The sequence below is a fragment of the Botryllus schlosseri genome, chromosome 4 (assembly GCF_051294905.1).
Source record: "Botryllus schlosseri isolate E-star chromosome 4, Bs_hap1, whole genome shotgun sequence".
NCBI classification, from domain to species: Eukaryota; Metazoa; Chordata; class Ascidiacea; order Stolidobranchia; family Styelidae; genus Botryllus; species Botryllus schlosseri.
The window spans coordinates 22952515-22976003 of NC_137239.1; the positions used below are offsets into that span (position 1 = coordinate 22952515).

Genomic DNA, 23489 nt, shown 5'->3' on the forward strand with positions numbered 1-23489 from the left:
GACTGTCGGAACCGAACGACACAGAGATTTGAATGGGATTCGAGCACAGTTGATCAAAGTAGTCATCGCTGTTACTTAAGTACAAGTAAAAGTAACCTCCTCAATTTATACTCGAGTACCAATGGAAGTAGCGATTTAGTAGCGATTTTAAGTTTTTCTAGGCCTAGCTTTGTCTAAAATCTAACCACTTGGCGAAGTGATGCATGAAGGCAAAACCTGCTTGGATTACTTCGAAAAAGTAGGCTACTCTGTTACTGACCATTTCTGGATGTGAGTTATGGATATCGTCGACACGAATATGAAAAAAGTTTCGTCTTTCGGTTCGGATTTGTATCTGAAGCCGGAAAATGCTTTGGTGTGATTTTGATCAATGGTCACGTGACAAGATTTTGTCAACAAAAGATGACTTTTGCGCGGGCCCGGTTTGGAATAGAAACTTCATGATTCGAACCCCTAGGCCTGAGTTCGGTCAGCTGTTCTTTTTCGATCCTTGCTTTGTCGAATATATTGTCGAAGCATGATGAGAGATAAACACATCAGATTTAGATCAGATCGAAAACGAAAACGCAAGAGCGATGACGAGGATTACGATTTTGAGGCAGAAATAAAGAAGGTACGTAGATTACACTATTACACCGGGTTCGAATCCCGGTACGTTTATAGCGTAATATATTTGGTGTGCCAAGACGGGTCTCAGCGTCACACCTGTGTGTAGTAACTTTGTGTGCACGAGACGCCGATTCCATATTGGCTGCTACATAGCCGGTTGATTTAGGATGCCCTACGGTACTCTTTTACATCAGACCAGCATCGGCTTCGTTAATCATGATGTATATGGCATCTCGAGTATTTTTAGTGTGTAATATAAATAGCAATCTAAATTCTTCGCATTTTTTTAAACCCCAAGACAGTACTGAATCTCACAATTTTGTATTATGTTACAGAGAAAAACAACCGTGAAGAAGGAAAAGCAACACGGTAGCATCACTATGCTTAGATCCTTATTGAGGCGGTGTAATTTTTACGCCAACTCCCTATTGTCAGTAATAAATGAACAGCAGAAAGTAAAACGGAACAATGCAGAATGTGCTTCGCAAGTGCGCAAAGAAAAATTACAGGTACCGGTACAGGCTACTGTGTTTATTTGCAATCATACCATATCAGTACTCTAATAATGACTGTTGTGGTGGGACTTCCATGTCCACTGCCGTACGCAGGGAAGAGTCAGGTTCAAAAGTGAAACCATGTCCTTATGAAATGCCAATTCTAACTCTAATATTTTCAAGTTTATTTGTCACGCTATCACGCTTTTGTGTTTCGACCCAACAATACAATGACACTTTCCAATGGGGAGCCTCAAATAATTATGAACTGGTATCTGAAAGGGAACAGCAGCTATGGAACACTGATTTTCATTAGATATTCATTGTATTGTTTTCATTTTGTGTGAAAAAGGAGGCATGCACACTGAATGAAAAGTAAAATAAGATGATATAAAAGGACAGGTGACAAAAAAAAAGGTGGCATCTGTCTGAAGGCGAGATCGATATGTCATGTCGTGGTCCGGCAAACTAGAGGGCTAACTAGTATTGATTGCATTAGGTGTGTATTATGGTGGATTCTTGCTTTTATAACAGAAATTTTGGGTTTGACGAAGGCTTGCAGATTACATAAGTATTCCCCAGTTCAGTAAAGGTTAATAACCACTGCTCCAAACTTATATCAAAATGCTGAAAATTCACTAAATTATGATTGATTGACCTCTTTTTGTGATTGTACACTCTTAATTCTCAGAAAGTCGAGAAAAAGATCAAAAAGAACTATGGAAAGAAGTGTATACAAATTCCGGCGCCATACAAAGTATTTTTACAATCAGAAGATAATCAATTGTTTTTCGGCGAAAAGTTATGCTTCCGTTCCGCTACTCTGGTCAGTCGTTTAGTCAGAAAAGCTAATGCTCTATCCAAAAATTTTGTTCCACAGCCGTTATCAGTGTCTTGTCTCATTGAATCTTTTCGTCCTAATATTGACAAGATATTGAGTTGGGATTGGAAAAAGAGCAAGCTGGAGAATATATTTTTGCAAAACGAGTTGAATGCGAAGGAAAATGAAAATTCCAACGCAGGTCAATTGCAACCTCATCCTCTTAAGGACTTGTCAAGATTGTGCGTATTTTCTGATGATTTTGAAGATGTGAGATATGTCATTGATTCAATGTTGGATACATTGGAAGCTACATTGACAGTTGAGTCTGAGATACAAGATATCATGTATCAAATTCTGGATGTAGTCGATAAGAACGATGTCATCGTAGACGTATTTGTGGGAGCAGTGGAGAACGATATAGTGGAAGCTGGTCCAGATGGGTATCATGTCATGGATGGAATTTCCAACACAATTGGAAATCATAATGCTATTGTGGACTCTGACGTACGCTATGTGATGAGCAAAATTCTGGGTTCCGTGGTGAAAAGTATCATGACAACTGGCACAAATGAGCACTTTGCGGTGAATCAAATAGTGGAGAACGACATAGTGATAGCTTGTTCCGATGGGCATCATGTCGTGGATCACTCTGTTGACACAACTGAAAATAATGAAGTTATTGTCGACTTTGATGTACAATGTATCACGGGTTTATCGGAGAACAGGACAGTTAGAGCTGGTACTAATGAACGATGTGCCGTTACTCAAACTGTGGACATGATTGATAAGGATATTGTCACCCTGAACTCGGAAGTTATACATATCATGGACAAAATCATGTGTACGGTAGAGAACTGTAGACTGGCAGATTATTCAGCTGTACAGAATGTTACTGATCACGTTGTAGACACAGTGAAAATGAATATTGTCAACATGGACTCTGATGTCAAATGTATCATGGATGCAATTATCCATACAGTGGAGGACTACATAGTGACAGTTGGCTCAGATGTACAGCATTTTATAAACCAAGATGTCACCGCAGCAGTGAAGCATACAGATAACATAGATAACTGGTCAGATGCAAAATATGTATTGCAACAAATTGTGGACACTGTGCTGAAGGATGAAATGATAACGAACTCGGATGTGCAGTATATCACAGATGGCATGGTGGATACAGTCGAGAAAGACATAACCACATTGGGCTCAGGTGTTATAAAATATAAAGACTTAATTTTGGAAGACAGTGTTACCATGAAGTCAGGTATGTCAGTCCAGTCTGACATGAGATATATTGTAGAGATGATATTGAGAAGAATCGATAAAGTGATAGATTCCTCGTGCATACCTGAATCCAGCTACACCCACCCATTGCTCAAAATTTCTCGCCGCGAGACTCCCTGTTGTGATGTCACTCCGCTTTCTCACGGAAGCGCCATCTGGGAGCGAAGCGTTTTCTTGAAGTGCAGAAGAAACATTGATATGATTGATGTCCGCTCTGCAGAGGAATCAACTTCGTCGGATTCAAAAGATGAATCTCCGCTATATTGTAATTTTCAAACCGATATTGACAAGAATCTTTGTAAGGAAATAATGGATTACATGGTGAGTGAAGTATGTCGTCAATATGCAATTGTCACACCAGAGCACGCCCACAATTCAGAAATAACAAAAACTGTGGAAGACGGACTATTAACATCAAACTCGTACTCGTGTGCTTCGGTACCATGCTCTGTGCTCCATATCTCGGAATCTACTCAATCCAAAACATTCAAACCATCACCCATATCATGTCTCCAAGACAACGGTGCTCACAATGGATCAACATCAAATTCTTACTTTTGTGAGTCGGAACCATCTTCTGTGCTCACCATCTCAGAATCTACTCAATCTCAAACAAGCAATCCATGGGCCGCATCATTTCTCGTAGACAACAGCTCTCACAATGAAGAAGAAAATTCTCCATCACTCATTGACGGCCCCAGTTCTTGCAAAGGTAAAATCTTGCTAACGTCTTTTATAGAATGCCTCTTGCTCAGGTTCAGGACCTATTGTTCAAGGTTGTATTATTAATTTCAATTAGACACTTCCACACGTGTGACATATTTGTTTTGTCACCCATATCTGTGTGTTAACTTTATATTTTGTCCAAGATCGCTTATCTTATAGTGAAGACTTGTATTTTTATGAATTTCATAGCTTAAAGTAAGTCACTGTTTTAGAGTAAACAACACATAGGCTGTTTATCCATGCTTGATTTGAATGCTGCCGGTTGTTACTACTATTTACACTCGACAATCTATTTTATGTGTCTCGTAATGTGCACTTTCTTGCGCTATCAAAATCAGCGGTATCCAACTTGTAGTTGTTGTAATAGGCTTAGTTGCGTGTGGGCCACTTGCAGATCACTATTACCCGGCACGCCGATGAGGCCTGTAGTGAGAACATGTAGTTATAGATGTATCAAGTTGGTTGCATTTTCTGATCATTTTTCAGTTCCCTGCCCTATCTGTGGTAAAAGACTGAAAGAGAGCAGAATGAACAAGCATTTGGACAACTGTGTCCTTGGAGGAGAGAAAAGAGTCGCCTTGCGACGAAAGTCCGACAGGTGAGAGCACTGGGTGAAGAATTTGAACTTGGAACTTTGAACCTTTTCACAATCGAATCTATATAAGAATGCAGTGAAACAATGGCATTTCGGTGTCTTGTTACCGCTCTTAGCCTACGTTGAGCGCAGCTCAAACTCACGAGATTGTACCGTAAAGAAATTTATTTCATGCGCTGTACACCTCTGCTTTAGAACATTCCAGTCAACCTTGTGCCAAACTGCTATTGTTAATCGTTGTATCATTGGTATTACAGTGGAGCCTGGTAAAACTCACCTTGGCTACAAACACATCATCATGATGGATATTTTATCAAGGTCGGAATATGTTTGCAATGATAAGATAATCACGAATATCTCTTGATTTTATAGTAAATTTGTGTCACCTCAGCACTCCAGACCTTTTTATTCATACTATATTAATCCTTAACCCTATGATGTGTTTACCTGTTATGACTTTGACATTTGTATGCTTCAAGTCTTCGGTTCAAACCATATGAGCGCGAATATATATGATACCTGAGCTTGGAGAGTTCGACTATGATTTTATGTCAATTATATAGTTCTATAATTTAGGCCACCTACAAAGAGAAGAAAAAATGCCAAGAAGATGAAAAGTGTAAAGAGCAAGTTCAGTGTCCCTACTTCGACTAAATCTGATCAGAACACAGCTAAATCGAAATCCTGCGAGACAGTTGTGTTAGACAGGAAGTATTGTGAAACTACCAAGGGCAACGTAAAGCCTGAGAGTCGAAGTGGTAGTCCGTTGAATGTATATGATACCGGTATTGAATGTTCTTCAAGAACTGACGTAACTATATCGACTGAATCCGACAGGAACACAAGTAACATGAAATCCTATGAGACAGTTGTGTCAGACTTATCCACAGAATGGAATGATTGTGATACTACCAAAGGCGACATGAAGATTGAGGGTACAACTGGTAATACGTTGAGCGTTTGTGATACCTTCAAGGAATGCTCTTCAAGAACTGACCTAGCTACTGTGACAGAATCTGATCAAAATACAAGTAATGTGATGTCCGATGAGACAGCAGTGCCAAACTTCTGCGCAGAAAAGAATCATTGCGATACTACCGAGAACAACGTCAAGCCCGAGAGTTCGGCTGATAGGCTGGGGAATGTATGCAATACCTTTACGGAATACTCTTCAAAGACTGATCTATCTACTGTGAGTGAATCCGATCAGCACACAAGTTATGAGAGATCCTCTGAGACAATTGTGCCAGAGTCCTGCATGGAAATAAAAGATTTTGATATAGTTAAGGACATGAAACCTGAGAGTCCGGCTGGTAATCTGTGGAATGTATACAATGCTTTTATGGAATGCTCTTCAAGGACGGAGCTATCTACTAGGACTGAATCCGACCACAGCACTAGTAATATGAAATTTTGCGAGACAGTTATGCCGGACCCCTCCACGGAAAGGAACAATTGTGATACAAACAAGAACAATGTCAAGCCCGGGAGTTTGTGGAATGTATACAATACCTTTATGGAATGCCTTTCAAGGACTGGCCTTTCCACTATGACTGTATCTGATAGTAATGTGAAATCGTGTGAGGAATTTGTGCCGCACTTCTTCGTAGAAGGGAATGATTGCGATACTGGTAAGGACGATGTCAAGTCCGAGAATCCGACTGATATACTGTGTAACGTGTACGGTGCCTCTATGGAATTCTCATCAGGGACGGTCCTGTCTACTGTGACTGAACCCGATCAGAGCACAAGGAATTCTAAATCTTGTGAGACAGTTGTGCCTGACTACTTTAAGTACAAGAAGGATTATAATGCTACCAATGACAAGTCCGAGAGTTCAGCTGGTAATCCTACGAACGTATGCTATGCCCCTGTGGACTGTTCTTCTAGGACGAACCTATTCACTTTCATTGGATCCGATCAGAACACAAGTAATATGAAATCCTACGCGACAGATTTTCCTGACTCTAATACAGAAAGAAAGAATTGTTATACGTCCGAGGACCATGTGAAGATTGAGAGTCCGTCTGATAATCTCCAGATTGTATTCGATACCTCTATAGAATGTTCTTCAATAGCTAACCTATCTTCTTCGACTGTATCCGATCAGACCACAAGTAAAGTGAAATCCTGCAAGACATTTGTGCTAGATTCCTCCGCAGAAACGAATGACTGTGACACTACCAACAACAACATCCTTAATCTCGAGAGTTTTTCTACTAATCCATTGAACGATACCTCTGTGGAATGCTCTTCAAGGGCCGATCTATCTCGGTGTGATAGAGAGTATGTAGGCGATAGCTCTTCGGAGAGTGAGAATGAAGCAATTCAACCGACCAGTGAGTTGAGACGATCCACGAGGTTATCGGGACGCAAGAGATCATTCAAAGAAGACAGTGATGATGATACAGATGAGGTTAGCATGATAACAGTCTGATATTGAAGGGCAAATGTACGTTTTCTGACAGCCAGTGATATTACTATATCTGAGCTCCTTATAAGTTCCGGTCGTAGACTTACAGCATACTGAGATTTGGAGTAATAATATTAGTGTTACCATATTTTGGAAATGTGAAATACACTTTTACAATACTGGAGTAAAATCCGAAAAAAATGGTAAATTTTCCCCAACTTTGTGGTCGGTTGACTGAAAAAGAAAGTCAACTTTCCGGCTCAGTTTCCGAAATAGCCGCCGGAGCGTTACTTCAGTGCTGATTTACTTATCTCACCCTATATTTAAACAGAATTCTCAAAAAAAGAGGACAAAATCTCAAAAAAGAGGACAAATCCTCTTGAAAGAAGACGTATGGTAACCCTAAATAAGATGTAAAAGTCCCAGAGTGACAGCGCCTCCTTGGATTGGTCAGATAAAGTTGAAATGGAAGTAGATGAAAAGTATAAGAAACACTGCTCAAGATGATTGAAGTATGGATGCAAAAATAATATCCATGTAGAACCTGTAGGTGTGATTGCCTAAGCGCTTGCTACCAGTCACTGTATACATAAAATGGTGAAATACTTAAACTAGATAACACCTGTACAGCATTTTTATCAAACTAATCACATGCTGGAACGATGTATGTGTTCATATATTGCCCGTCATATGAACATGCGACAATGAAAAATAACAATTGAACATGGAACGCTTTAGCATACATCACTTCACCTGACTTAATAACCCCAAGACTAACCCCAACCATAACCCTGAAATTTACCCTTATATATATCCTAACCCCAACCCTAACATGTCATTTTATCCACATGCTCATCTGTCACATGCTAAATTGTCGCATGCTATTATGTCGCGCACTCAGGGTAATAATGATTTTATCTTTCCAAAAGTACACAAGACTTCGATACAATGAAGAGATAGGAAGGTAGAAGTAGTCTTTAAAATCGAACACCCACCTGTAAATAAGAGGCATGCACATTGCACACTGGATGGAGAGAAATAAGAGATCATAAAACGACAAGTGATGAAAATGAATAGCACATGTGTCGCTAGGTGATCGAAGTCCAGTAATCTTGCGGGCTGAGCAGTATCCATTCATATAGCAGATTGTTTTACTGGTAATAGTTTCGTTCAAAATCCTGTTTCGAATACTAGCATCTTAGCCTTTGGTTAACTTGGTGGCGATAGTTTGCATTACATTTTGCTCCATAGCCAAGTTGTATTGTATCGTTTCTATTCCTTGGTAAGCTGGCTCACTATTTCGCAGGATTCTGAAGAAGACAGTGAAGAAGATGAAGAACCTGTACAAAAACTTGAAAAGAAATCCATCAAGAAAGAGGAGAGTTATTGTAACAAAACGAATACAATTATTGTCGCGCCAGACTCTGAACTGCAAACATACACTGTAGGTAAGAATCTCGTATTGCGTTGAGTAGCGAAATCAAATTCGGATTTCGATTCGCAATTTCGTGGAATGAATGAATTCTGGCCCTGCCAGTTTACGTATGGTTGAAACTTCGGAAGCTACCGTAGTACAAGAATATATCATATCTTATTTAAAGCTATGTAACAAATATTTTCCTCCAGTTCTATTGGAGGTATTATAGCATAAACCTGCCTCTCCCGTGACCTGTATCCTGAGTTTATACAATCATTACATTTTTCAGTTATTATTACCAATTGAATCAACCCATTTTTTGCAGTATTGATTCCCAATAGTGGTGAATATGCTTTCCAGTATTCTTTTATAAACAATTTATAAAATTATTCCTTTATTTGAAAAACCACCAAGTTTTGTAGTCAATATTCAAGATGTACTCGCGTTACCATTCCGTTTCGATCTACATAGAAAATAGCAGACACAACTGCATTAGCATCATATACCGCAATTTTTAGTAACATTTGAGAATATTTTGTTCTATTTTGAACTAGCGGGAGTTGGAGAGAATAAGGTTTTGTCAAACAGCGAATTTTATCTGAATAGAAGTGTCATGGTTCAATACGTTATATGGTGTTCTATTTACCAAGGCGATATTGTGAGAGTGAAGTGGGGTCGGGACGAAACGGCCAAACTCTACAAGGCCAGGATACTGAACAGCTGTCCCACAGAAGAGGAGGGTGACTGGAATTACCTGGTTCACTACATTGGTTGGAGCGATCTGTACGACGACTGGATATTTTCGTCTGACATTCATTCTGGTACGTAAGTGTCACACTTTGAAAGAAATATCGGTATCAGCCATTAGAGGTAAATGGATATCCGCAATTTCTGTCACGTGTCAACATGGTAGTAGGAGTCATAGAAGTGTCTGCGACTTCTGTATTGAGAATATCGATCTATTTATTATAGAGCTTGCCAGTGTCTAGTTTATTTCATGTCCATGTCCACTGTCCAAGCATAGCAATGGCTGTAAAGCTGTTCAAATAAATGCTGTGAAGTTTTGGAAACGCGCGTTAAGCTAGATGTCATATGTTTTGAATATCTTCCAACTATATTGGGGTTATCGGTGACGGTGGTAATTGTCAGTTTTATCGGTCAAAATCCATTCGAGTCGAATAGCAAAAGACGATTTTTTTGATTACTGAGATTATACGACGCCTTCCACTAGGATTTGATTCATCAACATGAATTACAGGGTTTTAACCAAGTCACAAAGCTCCGAGTCACAAGTCAATCTCACTTTTATAGTTTTGACTCGAGTCAACTTGAGTTATTTTCAATTCACCTCCTAGTCAAGTCCGAGTCCAAGTCATCGAGTAGAGGGTTGAGTTCGAGTCAAGGTATTATGACTCGAGTCCGAGTCCAAGTCATTATGTTGGCTGCTCAGTTTCCAGTGTTGGTAAACCCACTTTTTATAACTCTGTTTGGTAATATCGTATGGTTCGCATTTATAATATACTAATTTCCCTCACTTTTAAGAGTTTCTGGTCTCATTTTCAAGTACCAATACCAATAGACGAAATGCCAATAGTGTGGTTAGTTTTCTACTCTTCGAAATTACAATGAAATGTCGGTCTTGGCCGTCTGGGTCTCGAGTCGTATTACTTGGTTCGAGTCATGCGCAATGACTCGAGTCCAAGTCGAGTCATTTCCGTATTTTGATAAAATGATTCGGGTCAAGTCGAGTCATCAAAAAATTGTGACTCAAGTCGGACTGGAGTCGAGTCATGACTCGAGTCATTACAACCCTGGTGAATTACAGTTTCAATAATTTCTTCCAAACCCGAAAGTCTTGAATCCTCGATCGGTCATGTCATCATATCACAGCACCGGAAAGAAAGCTACACATGTTCATGCAAATGATATTTGTGTGAGACCACGATCAACTTGCGGCGTTGTCCGATACATACAATCGAAATGCTGCTGAATTATCTTTATGTGGTGTAGCACTGGCGCTACTTTCTTTGTGGTCCTGTAAAAGGTACGCATTTGAATTCACAACATCATGCATACTCTTATGAAGAGGTGTTCAGTGACGAAGCGCTTCTACTTTGTACTACTTTACCAGGCCTAGAATACTTATTTATTCCTTGGAAATAGCGGCTTCTACTTCTACATAGATATTTTCGACATTACTTATGCCTCTTCTTGAGCACCAACAATGACTGCTTTGACCACCTCTGCTCTTATGGCGTCTTTGTGAGTAATACTCGAATCAAAGCCTATTACCTAATACTAGATTCGGAATGAATTTACCCAGGTGCTCGTTTTTGCACGGCGGTACCAGCAGCTCTGCCCCCTCAAATTTTCCAATACCTTTTGTTTCAGCTGTGGAATTGTACAACGCCGGAAGTCGGGGTGAGGAATGGGAGATGCAAGGTGGCTCTCTGCTGGACGAAAAATTTTACTTTCCCGAGAATGCCGGCGAGGACGCGCCGCGCAGCATGATGACGGAAAAGGACGGGGTCAGGTGGGTTTGCGGAGTTGACGCCGGGGCTGGGTGCTTGTGCAGATTGCTATTTACGACTGCACTTATGATTATGGTGATATTTAAAGTGCAAGTCTCGACTCATTCATTTGACTCATTTGACTCGAGACTCACACACAATGCCAAGACATACATTTCATTGTAATTTCGAAGAATAGTAAAGTTACCACACTATTGGGATTTCGTCTGTTGGTACTGGTACTTGAAAATGCAACCAGGAACTGCTAAAAGTGAGGAAAATTAGTATATTATAAATGTGAACCATTCCATATCACCAAACAGTTATAAATAGTGGGTTAAACAAGACTTTAACTGGAAACTGAGCAGTCGACACAATGACTTTGACTCGGACTCGAGTCATAATACCATGACTCGGACTCGACCCTTTGCTGGTGACTTGAACTCAGACTTGACTCGAGTCAAAACTATAAAAGTCATTACATTGTGACTCGGAGCCTTGTGACTTGGCTACAACCCTGGTTGTGGCTCTGACTCTGACCCTGACTCTTGATTCAGGACTCGCTGCAGCTACTCCAGTTCCTACTCTGGCTCTTACGTAAACAAAATTGTGACTCGTAGTTTTGTGTAAGGTTTTGCTTAAAAAATTTGTTCCTGAAATATTCAAGAGTCGAGAGATTTGCATTTTGCGGAATAGTACGAAGTTATAATCCGAAATGAGACGGGGTCTTTGTTGGCAATTTTGAATCTTGTGAGAGTGGAGAGACTGTTTGCCATTTGAGTATTTGTCACTTTAAGATACTTCAAGGGCGTGAAAGTGGACCCAGCGCAGCCAAAACTGTTTACAGGCGGAATTCTGAGAGACTACCAGATCACTGGCTTCCAATGGCTGAAGGTAGTCTATTTTCAACTTGGTTTGTGGCAGAACATGACCTGAGCAGATATCAGGGGTGACATTTCCTACCATTTCAAGTTTTGCAACTCGTAAAGTTACAGTAAATCCAGATATTTCTTCCCATCTGTCTATTGGATAGGTAGGTAGTAGTCAAAACTTTACAATAAAGTGAGATTTGTAGTGCTGACTTCAATGAGCAATTTTATGCTACCGTCCCGTTGATATTGAACTGAAATCAAGATGTCCGCGGAAATGCTTTTCCGTGTTTGATTAAACTCAAAATCTGGTACAAATAATGCTATTTTGATGCACACATGACTTGTTGGATATTTCAACTTATTTTGTCATTTAGCTTCGAATATACTAGCTCAGTCTGGTCTGCAGTCCAGAACTAGCTATCATTCCTTCTATAAATTTAACCTTCTTGGCAAAATGTTTTTGACGTTCTCAGATGCAAGTCACCATTCTATTTCATTCTCGCTCCAGATTTTACTTGAGAACGGCGAAAACGGAATTCTCGCTGACGAGATGGGGCTTGGCAAAACGATCCAGTGCATCGCCATCATAGCGGAGATGATTGAAGTCGGGTCGACCGGCCCGTACCTTATCTGCGCGCCCATGTCAACGATACAGAATTGGTTTCTGGAATTTCGTAGATTTTGCCCAAAGGTTTGTGTCGTTCGCTTTTATTAGCGCATACTGTGATGTTGGCTCACCGTTTATTCGAATTTACCCATGCCTCCAGGTTTTACGGCCACAGGTACTAATGTAGCTTACATCCAGATAGCGCTTAGCAAGAGACTGCGTAAAGTTAGAAATGTACTGTAAAGAATCTGAAAAGTAGTTATGGTCAATGATTTGGAAACTTTTGAATAAAAATCCATATTGACATGAACACTGATACTTTTGGCTGACACCCGCCAGGAGTAATCGTCAGCAACTTGTGGAAATGTCAGTGTCAGTCAAAAATATTCGAGTTTGTTACAAAATGAGTATTATTCAAGTGTATTTTGAATTTCCATACTTCCAAGAGTGTCTTCGAGTCAATACAGATTTTGTTGGCTAACAATTAAAAAATACAGCTGGCAGATCTCTGGAGATCCATGACTTCACAAATTTTCAAGCTATGAATTAGTAATACGGATATAGAGACCAAGTTGGCCTGCAATCTAGCCGATTTCACTCATAGTCATACCATCGATGCAAAGTACATCCACGGACTTCGTAAATTTGAAATGAACATGGAAATAGCGTCTAATATAGTCAAGTAGAAGTGGAACCTGGGAATCTATGCAAGTGTACTTGATTTCCTTTAGTATTTATCAGTAGATGTAGGGTGCTCGGTTAGATTATCACCTGCACCTATGATATATAACCGGTGCGTATTGTCACTTTTCATCTCGCAGATCCCTGTGCTTCTATACCACGGCACCAGCTCGGAACGTGAGACGCTGAGCCTTTGTATGTTTCAATGCGGGAAACGTATTAAGACTCGTCCCGTCGTGATTACGACTTACGATATACTGCTCAGAGACCATCTGGTGTTGCAGGTAGCTAACATAAGCGGTCGATGGATGCACTACCCTTATTACTTTCCATCCAGCGTGTTGTGCAGGCCCCTTTTTTAATCGACTTTTTGAAACTACTACCCGTATTCTACTCTCCCTTTAAGTAGTTTTGACATGTCTTCGAAATTCAGGGCTGTAATGACTCGAGTCGATTTGTGTATTGACTTGATTTGTTCTCAAGTCATTGCGCATTACTCGAGACATTCTATATGAATAGATTCAAGTCTCATGTACCAGTATCGATGTTTGAAAAATAGGCCCTGAAACTGTTTTTTATCTGTTGGAAGAAACGTGTTTAGAGTGAGAAAAAGGAGTATGTCATGTATTCGAGGCTTTTGATATCACCCGTGAGTTTCACAAAAGTGAGTTGAATCTGGCTTGAACTGGACACTGAACAGTAAATAATGAAATAGAATAGAGTACACAATGACTCAACTTGGCTTGAGTCAAAACTATGAAAGTAAAATTGACGTGTGACTCGTAACCTTGTGGCTTGGTTACTTTTACTTGAGCACAAAACCTGAATACGTTGACCATCTCTCTTTCAGATGCATACTTGGAGCTACTTGATACTCGACGAAGGCCATCGCATTAAAAATGTAAAATGCAAACTTCTCAAAGAGCTCAGGCTTATTCAGGTAAAAGGGCTATGCGCAGATGTAGGCTACAGGACATATTCACTGACATCGAGTAACTTACAGGCGAGACAGAAACTCTTGTTAACGGGCACGCCGCTGCAGAATAATTTGTCGGAATTATGGTCGCTCTTGAATTTCCTGCTGCCGGAAGTTTTTGACGATCTGGAAACGTGAGTTTTCCGGCGTATTTGCCAAAATTGATTTATTACTCAAAATTTGAATAATGACAACAGATTATTCATATTCAAGGCCTTTAACGGGGCTGCTGTATCTCAGTTCACTTCAGTTTTAGATTAATGATGTCATCAAATCAATACACCGTAAGATTGCGGTATAATGAATAGATGGGAAGGGGTCAAAACGACTTGTAGTCGTCTTTGAAATCAGACACCCACCTGGGCCTAGGCCATGTAAAGAAGAATGAATGAATGATACTGAATGAAAAGTAACAGGAGATAACATAAAAAGGACAAGGGTCTCTGCCGAACTAGCGTTTGAAGCCAGTGCGTTTGTTGCTTATTCTAATTGTTTTGCCTTTGATGTTTTTGTCTTTAAAAACCAGATTTGGAACTAGCTCAGGAATCTTGTCGAGTAGAAAAGGATTTTTTGTATGACTTGCATCAATTTTCGAAGAGATACAGTCACTTTCATGTGTTGCAGTGAACGACTTTCCGCCTGTGTCGCAACCTCTGACTTCATTGTGACTATACTGAAATTTGGTGTGTTGTACAGTTATTGCGGATAATTTTGAATTCGAAGGTTTTTGTAAATAGAGGATTTACTGCTTCCTTGACTATCTCATATACATTGCTTTTTTCTCCCTAAATCTTAAATGCAGGAGCCGCTACTTGAGTAGAATTGATGAGTACTTTGACCAGCGGATATATATACGCAATTGTTAACATTACACTTCAATATATATTTTATATATGTTACTAAAAAGTGCAACTTCTGCACATATTTGTGCAGTGCTCATTGTGTAATCGTGCAGTAAACAACGAACGCACACTATGTACAATATATGTAACACTTCAAAAAGGCCTCGAGTAGTATGATAATCTTGATTTTCAACAGATTACTCCTATAATGTAGAAACAGTCTGTTATCGAATACCTCTGCATGAAGTTTTTAGGCTCGCCTTAACTTTCGCAAAAAACCTTTTCAGATTCGAAACCTGGTTCGATATTGATCAGCTACAGAAGAATGAAAATCTGCTACGTATGATACATAAGGTAATCTTCATGTTTTCTTTTTGCGCTGTTGCAGTGTGATGTCACAGAGATCGAATTCATCTTCTCTAGGTCTGAGCAAAATGATTTTATATTATTTGTGGTTGCATGAAAGGCACGTATTTAAAATTTCCACTTCTTTCATGTTATGTTATGTCAGAATGAGTGTTACCTGAATGCTTGGCTTGACTCGACACCTAACACTTCATTCCGAGTCGAATCACTCAGATACACTCGATTGTGTCTTTCTATAGTCTTTACTAATGACTACGGCGATTTTTTTTTACCTAAAAACGGAAGATTTTGACCTAAAAAATCTAAATTGTGACACTTTTTGACCTTAACAAATAAATTTTGACCAAATTTTGATCTAACGTATGCTAATTAGGTGTTTTCCTGCATAATGTTAGAATTGTACTACTTATCTTCATTTCTGGTTCGAACTGTCTGTCCTTACGAAGTAGTTTGCCCTGAAAAAACTTTTTGACTCAAAATGTGACAAATTTTTTACATGAAAAAACTGGCCCTATGAACGAAATCTGGCCCTATGAAGAATTCCAGTAGTTACATCACGTATTATGGTAGAAATAATTAAATTTTGTTGTAGTAAAACAAAAGATACTTTCCTACATTCTCGTGTAGAAAGTGTCTGTCCTTACTAAGTAGCTTGCCCAGAATGGAGAAAGAATGTTCAACTGTAGCAGCTGTTGGCTGACAACACCGAAGTTGTGCGTACACTGCTGATGACACACCGTGTTGCTTTATTCCAACAATGGTGTACATCACAATTTTTTCATAATGCTCTTGATATAAAAAAAAACATGCAATGCCTATGCAGTCTTGTTTCACTTAGGAGATTGTGGTACGTCTAGCATAGCACCATGTCAACCATGTTTCATTTGAATGATAATGATTCACAATGAGCAGACAACGGGCCGTCTACAACGGTAGGCCTGTAAAGTAGGCTTCAAGCTGTAAAATGTCAAACGATAAGTTCTCCGACAGTGCAAAATGTACGATACAAACGAAATGCAGGTTGCAAAAAAATTTTGTCTTTCTCAACAATTTTGACATTTTTTGACCTAATTTTGACTTTTTTGACATGTCAAAAAAAAATCGTCCTACTAATGACGCATTTACAGGAATAGCCTACTGTTTTTTCCAGATCTTGACACCGTTTTTGTTACGTCGTATGAAATGTGACGTCAATCTGAATTTGCCACCTAAGAAGGAAATCGTCATTCACGCGCGTCTGATGGCTAAGCAGGAACGGTTTTACCGGGCGTTAGTCAACCGTTCCATCACAGAGCTCGTGTTACAAAAAGAGGTGAAGTACGCTATATCGAAAATGACATGCAGAGCTTTACGATATCGCAAATCGTTCAGTATTACAACACTACCGCCGGCGTAGCCTGTCCGCATGCGATAGCGCAGCAACGCAACAGCCAGGAGCTCACCGGCGCTACAGAACAGGACAGAGACACAAAGATTACAAGGAGCGGTAAGTCTAGGACAGTAGTTATTGCCTTAAGACCGGGGGGGGGTTAGCGTAGTGGTGACGATAAGCTCTTGCTGCCTGGGTTCGATTTCGTGTCGGAGATTGATCTGGGCTCCACATTTAATTTCTAGTTACTGCATATTCTTATTGTTTAGGACAATGCTCTTCAACCTTTTTCGACGTGGTACATCCTTTTAACGCTTGCTCAAAACTCGTACACCCCTGTTCATTAAGGGTCTTCAAAAATGACTTTTTTCCTCAAATCGTACTGGCTACTTGATAAAATTGTTAGGCTACCTAACTTAAGCCTACGCACCAAATTTGGTTCCTATCCAACCAGTAGCCGCATGGCTACGGGAGAAGAAAGTTTCTATTCAATATATAAAAATAAATAACGAAAAATGTGAAATTTTTCTGTTCACCCCATGAAAGTTTTAGGTTGTCTATAAAAATGATGTTCTTCAAATTTGGTTCAATTCCAACCAGTAGAAGCGGAGTTATTGCCGTCAAAAAAATTGGATTTGAATAAAATAGTATTTGGTCACAGAGTCTATTCGCAGCCAGTTAGACCGCCCGCCACGCAAATTGGAATTTATTTCGTGTCAGCCCCAAAACAGCATGACATTACGAACGAAAAAGGGTTTCAATTTCAACATGGAAGCTGTTTCGACCCTGGCTGTCTACGTCACTTCATTTATGTGCATTATTAGTATTTATTAACGTCGGGTAGGAAGTACCGATTCAAGAAGTCTGGCCTATCGCGGCGGTTTCCTCAAAAATCACTAAAAGACAAATGACTATAGCTGAACACATGTTTGTTAACTGCATACTTTCCAACCCCAAACGGAACCATTGGTCTATTGCCGACGGCTAAATGAATAGGAGAAATATTTGCTTATGACATCACAATCAAGCGGTGTACAGTATTACCTTTGACCCATAAACCTGCCTTTGTGATAGCTAGCCATCGGCTCATTGTAATTCGGATCTGGTACACCCCATCCGAGCGGTACACCCTAGAGTGTACGACAACCCCGGTTGAAGAGCACTGGTTTAGGACACTGAATCTTTTGAGCATTGATTTTTTGGACGCACATTCTGGTTCGTTTGGGGCCCTGGCTATGATACGGAGGACCTGATGTTGTAGTTTTTGCAATGACTTCGATGCGCTAACACTGGCAGCCGCCCAACAGATGATGCCGTATTGTAACTTTGATTGGAATAATGATTTAAAGAGTATCAGAAGGACCCAGAGTGGCATGTAGTCTCTAAGGCTGTAGAACACCACATTACCATAATAATTTATTTTGCGACTGGATGTGACTCGTGACTCAGAGACAAATTTTCAATTCAACTTTCAAGTCCACAAATGTTCTGGTTCGCAAAGCTGTGTGATCAATACTAGTCCTTTGTTTACTGGATTCCGCATTCGCACATTTGAGATGCAACTACTCACTGAAAGTATTCAATGACTTGACCTGACTTTAAAAAATTTCGACATGACTTGACACAAAATTTGTAAGGTCACGAATAACTTGTGAATCTGGGGTAGTGACTTGATCCCAAAGCCAAGTTATGGTGCAGTTATTCGTAAATTGAGGTTTCGTTTATTTTGCGACAAGGTGACGTACATGCGAACACTGGAAACACTCGGGATGTGGTTGCGATGAAGCATTTCTCGATGATCAACATTCTGATGCAACTGCGGAAATGCTGCAACCATCCTTATCTGATCGAAGGGGAAGACAGCCAGGTTCGTAATACGTTATACCAGGGGTGGCCAACCTGCGGCCGTGGAGGGAAATTCGTGCGGCTGTCAACACGTAACCCATGATATATATATTTAAAAATGCTTCATACCGTTGCGATTATACTTAGATTGTGCGGCTTTGCGGTAAGTTATCGATATTTAAAATCGAATTTGTCATAGATGAGCGAGGCCATGGTCACGTGCTCCGGAAAAATGGTAGTTCTCGACAAACTCCTGCCGAAACTCAAAGAGAGGGGACACAAGGTAGCACAATTAGATTTTATGCTTCGTTTCATATTCGTAAGTTGTTTTACTTCTGTCTTCCACACAGGTGCTGATATTCAGCCAGATGACAAGGATGTTGGACATACTGGAGGATTACTGCTACATGAAAGGGTACAGGAATGTGAGACTTGACGGGCAGATGAAAAGGGATGACCGTGTTGAAAGCGTGAGGATTTCTTTATAGCAATGCGCTGTCTTTTATCTGTCTGGTAGGCGTAGCCACAATGTAAATTTGATAAAGGCGACCTGAGCTTTGCGCTACTTCCAATTTCGCCTTCTACCGCGATGTTTTACAGATTGCAAGCTTCACGGAGGATCCGGATGTGTTTATTTTCCTCTTGTCTACCAGAGCAGGTGGTCTGGGAATAAATCTTACTGCCGGCGACACAGTGATACTATACGACTCGGACTGGGTAATTGAATATTTTTTATGACTTGGCTGAGTTTGTTAGTGGCAAGGGCGCCTCTAGCATCACCTCTTGCGTTGCTAATTTGAAAATACATGTGTGTAAAGTACCTGTATCAAGAGAGAGAGAGAGAGTCTTTATTTTCATCGAACCAAAATATATAACAAACGGCAGTGATGGTGGTACAGAAAATATGCGTGCACAGTATTCGGTATTAGATAGGAATGATCGATAAGACCGTGAAGGTCATCTAGTCTGATCACACCAGCATCAAACAGGTACACTTGACTCTGAACAGTCTGGCCGTAAAGAAATGTTTAGTTAAAAGAAAATAGAAAAAAAAATTAAACAATGGTGGCAAATGATCAATGAAGCAATGTCTGGGCGAGGTAGGGCAACAGTGTTAGTGTAACGACAAGAGGTGATCAAGTAGGGCTTTTTTGAATCTATTATAAGGCAATTCACGGATATGTGGTGGTAATGCATTCCAGATGATAAGTCCCGAGTAGTCGATAGATCTCTTAGTTAGGTTGCTATTGGGTGGGGGTAAGTAGATGTTTACTTTAGACGAGGATCTCGTGTAATGGGAATGGACATGTTTAGCAGGTATGAAAAAGTCATCAAACACAGGAGGCAGACTATTGGAAAAATATTTGTGAACAACTTTTGATACTTCGAAGCGATATAGTTCATCAACTCGCAAAATTCGATGCTTACAGTAGTAAGGCGATAAATTGGTACGTAAAGGTACAGATGAGATCAGCCGTATCGCACGGTTTTGCAGGGTTCGAATTCTGCACAAAAATGTTGTGCATGCATTTCCCCATACTACGATTCCATATTGCAGATGAGAGTGAAAAAGAGAGAAGTAGATGGTTCGTAGCACTGATCTGGAAACCAAAGATTGGAGTCGGGTCATTATTCCCACACACCGAGCTAGTTTTGATATTGTGCATTCAATATGCTGCTTCCAAGACAATTTGGAATCAATGGTGACGCCGAGATATTTTGCTGAGTCACATATTGAGATTTGTTTATGATTGATGTTCACAGTGAAATTATGACTGGCATTATTTAAAACGAGCATCTCGGTCTTATCTGCATTCAAAGTATGAGTAAGATTATATTAAGAATTTCCTAATTTCAAAACACCACAAGACTCTGCTATAATGAAAAGATAGGAAGGTGTCTCGAAACAACTTGGAACAGTCTTTGAAATCGCCCACCTAGGCCTAGGTGATGTAAAGAGGAGGCATGTACTGTACACTGGATAAAAAGTAAAAGAAGTTCGTACAAAAGGACAATTGATAAAATGAGGTCGCATGTTAAGGAAGGCGAGATCGGTCTGTCAGATCGTGGCCTGGTGAACTAGAGGGCTGACTAGTATTTAGTCACATGTATTTCGACTTGAATGTGGACATGCTGTCGGATGCAGTTGCTGTAATCATAAAAGTCACTCCAGACGAGTGTCAGCTGACAATATTTGGATTTATTACGATATGAATATATTATTATTATTCAATTAATTTCTCGGCTACAATTAGAAGTAGCAGCAATTTTGAAGACATGTGAAAAGCACTGCATATGTCACAAAGTAGAATTGATCAATGGGTGGCATACTTTTAGCAGCTAGTAGGTATTTCGAAAATTGCAGGGCGTGTCTTCACTAATAAACAAAAAATCAGTAACAACACTCCAAATAGGTGCAATTTAAAAAAACTGTATTCCGTTAGCGTAATACAAGGGCTATTGAACTCAACCGATATTGCAATTTCAGTCATGTAACTGATACAAACACCCCCCAAATTGTCGACATCTCACATTGACCCCCTATCGATATTCAGAATCCGCAAAACGACGCTCAGGCCCAAGATCGGTGTCACAGGATCGGGCAAGTGAAACCAGTTTTGGTGTACAGACTCGTGACGGCGGGCACCATCGACGAGCAAATCGTGGAAAGGGCAGCTAGGAAGCTGGCACTCGAGAGGCTCGTCATGCATAAGGTTTTGTGAACTTCTGGTTTACTAATCATTTCTGTGATTCTACAACGACGCATGAATGATAGGAATGTGTCGAAAAGACTTGTTCTAGTATTTCTGTTGGTCAAACACCCATCTTGATCTAGAGATCATGTCAGTAGAGAGTTATGTACACTGCAGGGTTGTAACCAAGTCGCAAGGCTCCGAGTCACGAGTCAATATCTCTATTATAGTTTTGACTCGAGTCAAGTCGTTTTTCAATTCACCACCGAGTCCAAGTCATCGAGCAGAGGGTCGAGTCCGAGTCATGGTATTATGACCCGAGTCCAAGCCATTTTGTTGGCAGCTCAGTTTCCAGTTAAAATGTCTTAACTCACTTTTTATAATTCAAGTGCCATTTTCAAGTGCCATTACGAATAGACGAAATCCCGATAGGGTGTTTGCTCTACTGTTCTTCGAAATTACACTGAAATGACGGTCTTGGCCGTCTGAGTCTCGAGTCAATACACGGATTGACACGAGTCCAAGTCGAGTGGAGTCATTTTCATAATTTGGGAAAATGACTCAAGTCGAGTCATCAGAAAATCGTGACTCGAGTCATTACAACCATGGCACACTGAATAAAAAGTAGCAGAAGATAACTCAATAATTACAATGGATGATAATGAAGTGGCACATGTCTGTAGGCAAAATAGATATTTCTGATCATGGTCTGGTAATCTTAAATGAGAACTGGCATTCGTAAGGATGTCATTGCGAGCGTACTTTCAAGTCTTCGGTTTTCTTACTTCAGTTGGTTTTAAGGCTGCGCTGAATCGGGTACCTAGTAATTTCGATTGTGAAAACAGTATGGATAGCTTGTACATTTCAAATAGGTGCCTTTTAGGTGACCAAACTGATATATTACCTAGTATTCATCACATTTAAAGATAATGATATTTTATGACTATACCTATTTCGTTTTGCTTCGTAACAATGCTGTGTCTCGATCACAATGTCGTTTCGACTGACGTATGCAGCTTTGTGAAACATGTTTTGGATGCTGTCACTCGACCAACCTGGATAACACTTATTTCCAAGGTCATAACTCTGCATTTGTAATTTGAATGATTATATCCTTCTTCAGTCTATCGTTTTTTGTCTTTCAAGGCACTGTTCAAAGGCAATCTCGAAGAAGACTTGACTTCCGAGCCTAAAATACACCCGGAAGAGCTTCTCCAGTTGCTGGAATCCTCAAAGGATCCGTGGTATTCATAATACGTTTTTCATTGCGTTTTGTGCCATGATTGGCGTGGCGTGTGTGCTAATTGATGTGGTTAAATTCAGTGGAGCTGCTGACGACGCTGAGAAATTTGACTTGAGCGAGGAAAGGATAGAGCGACTTCTCGACCGTACGGTGCCGTGATGAGACAAATGAATTTTCTGACGCCATCAGCTCACCGCTTCAGAGAATTTAACGTTATGAAATATTCGACATTATTCACTCTGTTTTTATGTTTTTATACTATATTGGCGTGGTTGGTCTACGGATTCTGTTCTCTATGTGATTGTTTTCATAAATATATATTGAATGGGGCACATTCATCTCACGAGTCTGCATTAGCTAGCGTTACCATATGTATGTAGGAGGATTTGTGCTCCTTTTGCAAGGGAAATGATATATTTTCGCCCGGAGATGCGACACAACCGTAAGGTAGGGTTGCCATACGTCCGGAATTTTCAGGACATGTCCGGAATTTCACTGTTCAAACTTGCGTCCGGGAGGAATTTCTAAAATATGCGAAATGTCCGGAATTTTGACGCAGGGTCTTAATTTTTCCGTAAATCAGCATAAAAACATTATTGTTTGGGAATATTTATGCTGATGTATGGTACTTTTCTTCGCGCTGCGCGCGATTTGCTAACCGATTTATTGATTTTAATATGGAGACTGCCATAAAATATAAATAAAAACGACCTTCATTTACTCGAATAGGCCGAATTTTACTTACAATTATAGGAGAACGGTATATATTCCTAGAGGTCGTTAAGGCTGTTTAAATGCTTTATTCAAAGATAGTGGTTCCGAACGGGGAGGGGGGGGTCGCTTGCCTTTATTCTGGGGTTTGCGAATATGTTGAACGTAATTAGCTTCCAAAATAGCCCGTGAGTAAGTATGGGCAAAGGTGCTGACTTCTTTTAGTGATCAGCTCGTAAAATTTTGATCTGGGCCACGGAACATTTTCAAATTGGAGACGGAGTCGCGACCACAAAAGGTTGGAAACCACTAGATGTGGGGTGCTTATAAAGCTCCGTGGTGCGCACCGGCATAAGGCTGATTAACAATCTTATCGGTAGTACATGAACATAACGATGCGCAATTACGCT

General features: G+C 40.1%; 1 protein-coding gene across 3 annotated transcripts; it reads left to right on the forward strand.

The window, feature by feature from the left end:
* The first annotated feature begins 332 nt into the window (after window positions 1-332).
* On the forward strand, window positions 333-22706 carry LOC145438263 (uncharacterized). 3 transcript variants are annotated; one of them, XM_080315646.1, is made up of 23 exons: window positions 337-613; window positions 945-1118; window positions 1795-3925; window positions 4426-4537; window positions 5111-6950; window positions 8254-8395; window positions 9015-9185; window positions 10756-10897; window positions 11672-11768; window positions 12255-12437; window positions 13175-13318; window positions 13885-13974; window positions 14038-14144; window positions 15140-15206; window positions 16369-16530; window positions 16590-16704; window positions 18324-18454; window positions 18632-18715; window positions 18783-18902; window positions 19033-19149; window positions 20988-21146; window positions 22272-22369; window positions 22449-22706. In XM_080315646.1, exons 1-23 carry the CDS (start codon window positions 518-520, stop codon window positions 22525-22527), a joined length of 6561 nt encoding a protein of 2186 aa, XP_080171772.1. In that variant the 5' UTR covers window positions 337-517; the 3' UTR covers window positions 22528-22706. The 3 variants fall into 3 exon arrangements, with proteins under 3 accessions (XP_080171774.1, XP_080171773.1, XP_080171772.1); XM_080315647.1 differs by lacking the exon at window positions 9015-9185 and having other exon boundaries at window positions 336-613; XM_080315648.1 differs by lacking the exons at window positions 20988-21146; window positions 22272-22369; window positions 22449-22706 and having other exon boundaries at window positions 333-613; window positions 18783-18940; window positions 18978-19088.
* Window positions 22707-23489: the final 783 nt, after the last annotated feature.